The sequence below is a fragment of the Erigeron canadensis genome, chromosome 3 (genome assembly GCF_010389155.1).
Source record: "Erigeron canadensis isolate Cc75 chromosome 3, C_canadensis_v1, whole genome shotgun sequence".
Classification (NCBI taxonomy): domain Eukaryota; kingdom Viridiplantae; phylum Streptophyta; class Magnoliopsida; order Asterales; family Asteraceae; genus Erigeron; species Erigeron canadensis.
The window spans coordinates 33,498,987-33,501,186 of NC_057763.1; the positions used below are offsets into that span (position 1 = coordinate 33,498,987).

General features: G+C 36.4%; 1 protein-coding gene across 1 annotated transcript; it reads left to right on the forward strand.

Moving 5' to 3' along the window:
* The first annotated feature begins 304 nt into the window (after positions 1–304).
* Positions 305–1,923, forward strand: LOC122593120 (NAC transcription factor 25-like). The gene is made up of 3 exons (XM_043765477.1): positions 305–517; positions 658–959; positions 1,113–1,923. Exons 1-3 carry the CDS (start codon positions 334–336, stop codon positions 1,704–1,706), a joined length of 1,080 nt encoding a protein of 359 aa, XP_043621412.1. The 5' UTR covers positions 305–333; the 3' UTR covers positions 1,707–1,923.
* Positions 1,924–2,200: the final 277 nt, after the last annotated feature.

Sequence of the window (2,200 nt, forward strand, 5' to 3'; positions counted from 1 at the left end):
TGTGACATCTTACGGACGGCGGGCCCATATGATATTTAAGCGGAAACTGGGCCCCCATAATTTTCCAAAACAACCAATGGTTGCAAATGACCATTACATCCTTCATTACATGACGTGGCATACTGCAGTAAAAAACCCAAGTATTGGAACCCAACAGTGTAGCCCATACTAATATATACCATGGTCCAATATATTGGTAGATGTGCACATCTATATATAAGACCAACTTATATCTAACAAATTTAGTGATGCTCTTCTTTGATCATTTTATTACAAATCAAGATTCATATCCATATCAAATATCTATATATATATCCAAGTGATATCTTGATCATGGAGAGTACAGATTCGTCGACGGGGTCCCCGTTACCTCAACTCCCTCCGGGCTTTCGTTTCCATCCAACCGACGAAGAGTTGGTGGTTCACTACCTTAAGAAACGAGTGGCCTCCGTCCCTCTTCCTGTGTCCATCATCGCGGAAATTGATCTATATAAGTTTGATCCATGGGAGCTCCCAGGTTAATAGTTTCATCAATTTCTCCATCCACACTTTATAATTTATAGAGTTACTATTATAATACAAGATACGTAATTATATGTGAATCTTTTTATATATGTGGTTAATTATTTATAGTACGTGTTAATTAATTTGTTGTAGCCAAGGCAACCTTTGGGGAGCAAGAATGGTATTTCTTTAGCCCGAGGGACCGGAAGTACCCGAATGGAGCTCGGCCTAACAGGGCAGCGAATTCCGGGTACTGGAAAGCCACGGGAACCGATAAGCCGGTGATGACATCCGGTGGTACACAAAGAGTTGGTGTCAAGAAGGCTTTAGTTTTTTACGGAGGAAAGCCACCAAAAGGGGTTAAAACCAATTGGATCATGCATGAGTATCGCCTTTCTGATGGTAAAACCATCTCCAAACCATGTGATCCTATCAAACAAAAAGGCTCTTTAAGGGTAATAAATTTTTATTTTTTTTAAACGGCCAACTAATACCAGATAAAAAAGTGCTATGTATATAGTCCTTCTGAAGTCGAAGGACTATATACATATGGCACCAATTATTTGTCGCGAAAAAAGTGAGTAATTTGTTGATTTGATATTTTGTAGCTAGATGATTGGGTATTATGTAGAATCTACAAGAAGAACAATGTACAAAGGCCTATGGATAGCGACAACATTGATCATCATCATCATCAACACAATATGAATGGAATGTTATCATCTATACCTCCATCTATTTCACTATCAAACAACCATGTGCAAGGAATGATTCTCAAGCCATCCACAACAACAACAAGTCATCATGTACTAGGATATAATACATTGTTAGAGAATCATGAACAAAACCTCATGTTCGATACTTCTAGGATGAACACAAACGATAGTGATCAAACAAACACAAACACTTGTAATCTCCTTCCGGTCAAAAGATCCCTTTCCGCTGGCCTTTTTTGGAACGAAGACACTTCAGGAGGCAATAACAATACGAAAAGGTTTCTCACGGCCGATCAGAGTACTAGTGATGTGAGTGTCATGGCCGGCGCCACGAGAGCAACGGAAGAAAACAGTGGCTCGATAGCAAGTTTGCTTAGCCAATTACCGCAAACACCACAAATGCAACAACAAGCAATGTTGGGGTCGCTTGAAGATGGCGTTTTTCGGCAACAATATCAATTACAGGGCATGAATTGGTACTCTTAGATCAGTTTTGGAAAGTTGGTGTGAACGATTTCCATAATCTTCTTTTCCATGAGTCACTTCAAAAACCCTAAAAGGTAAAAATGATCTTTATATATACTTTTTTTTTATGCGCAATGCAGCTGTTTAATTAATTAATTTATTAAACTTGTACAACATATACATATGTACTTTACTAAATTCTGTAATATATAAGGTAGAAATGATTTATACATACATATCTATATATGTGTCACATGGATTTCTTTACATTAAAAAACCATCATCATAATATGCCATGAAGGTTTGGTTGATTATTAAATTTTCTAACTATTATTGGATTGAACACTTATTACATGTTTATTCAAATTTGAAAAGTTTTCCATGCAGATAATTGATCATGAATATTTTCTGGTTGGATTTACTAGTTAAATTTCCTTTTTCGAAATATAAATGTATATATATAATTACTTGATGAGATCGTACTACTTGTTCTAAAACTAAAATTTTCGTGAAAA

Excerpts from the sequence above, each read along its gene's own strand:
- LOC122593120 (XM_043765477.1), top strand. The coding sequence starts at position 334 with ATGGAGAGTACAGATTCGTCGACGGGGTCCCCGTTACCTCAACTCCCT. Across the intron at positions 518-657 it reads TGATCCATGGGAGCTCCCAG|CCAAGGCAACCTTTGGGGAG; the intron begins GTTAATAGTTTC and ends AATTTGTTGTAG. Across the intron at positions 960-1,112 it reads AACAAAAAGGCTCTTTAAGG|CTAGATGATTGGGTATTATG; the intron begins GTAATAAATTTT and ends GATATTTTGTAG.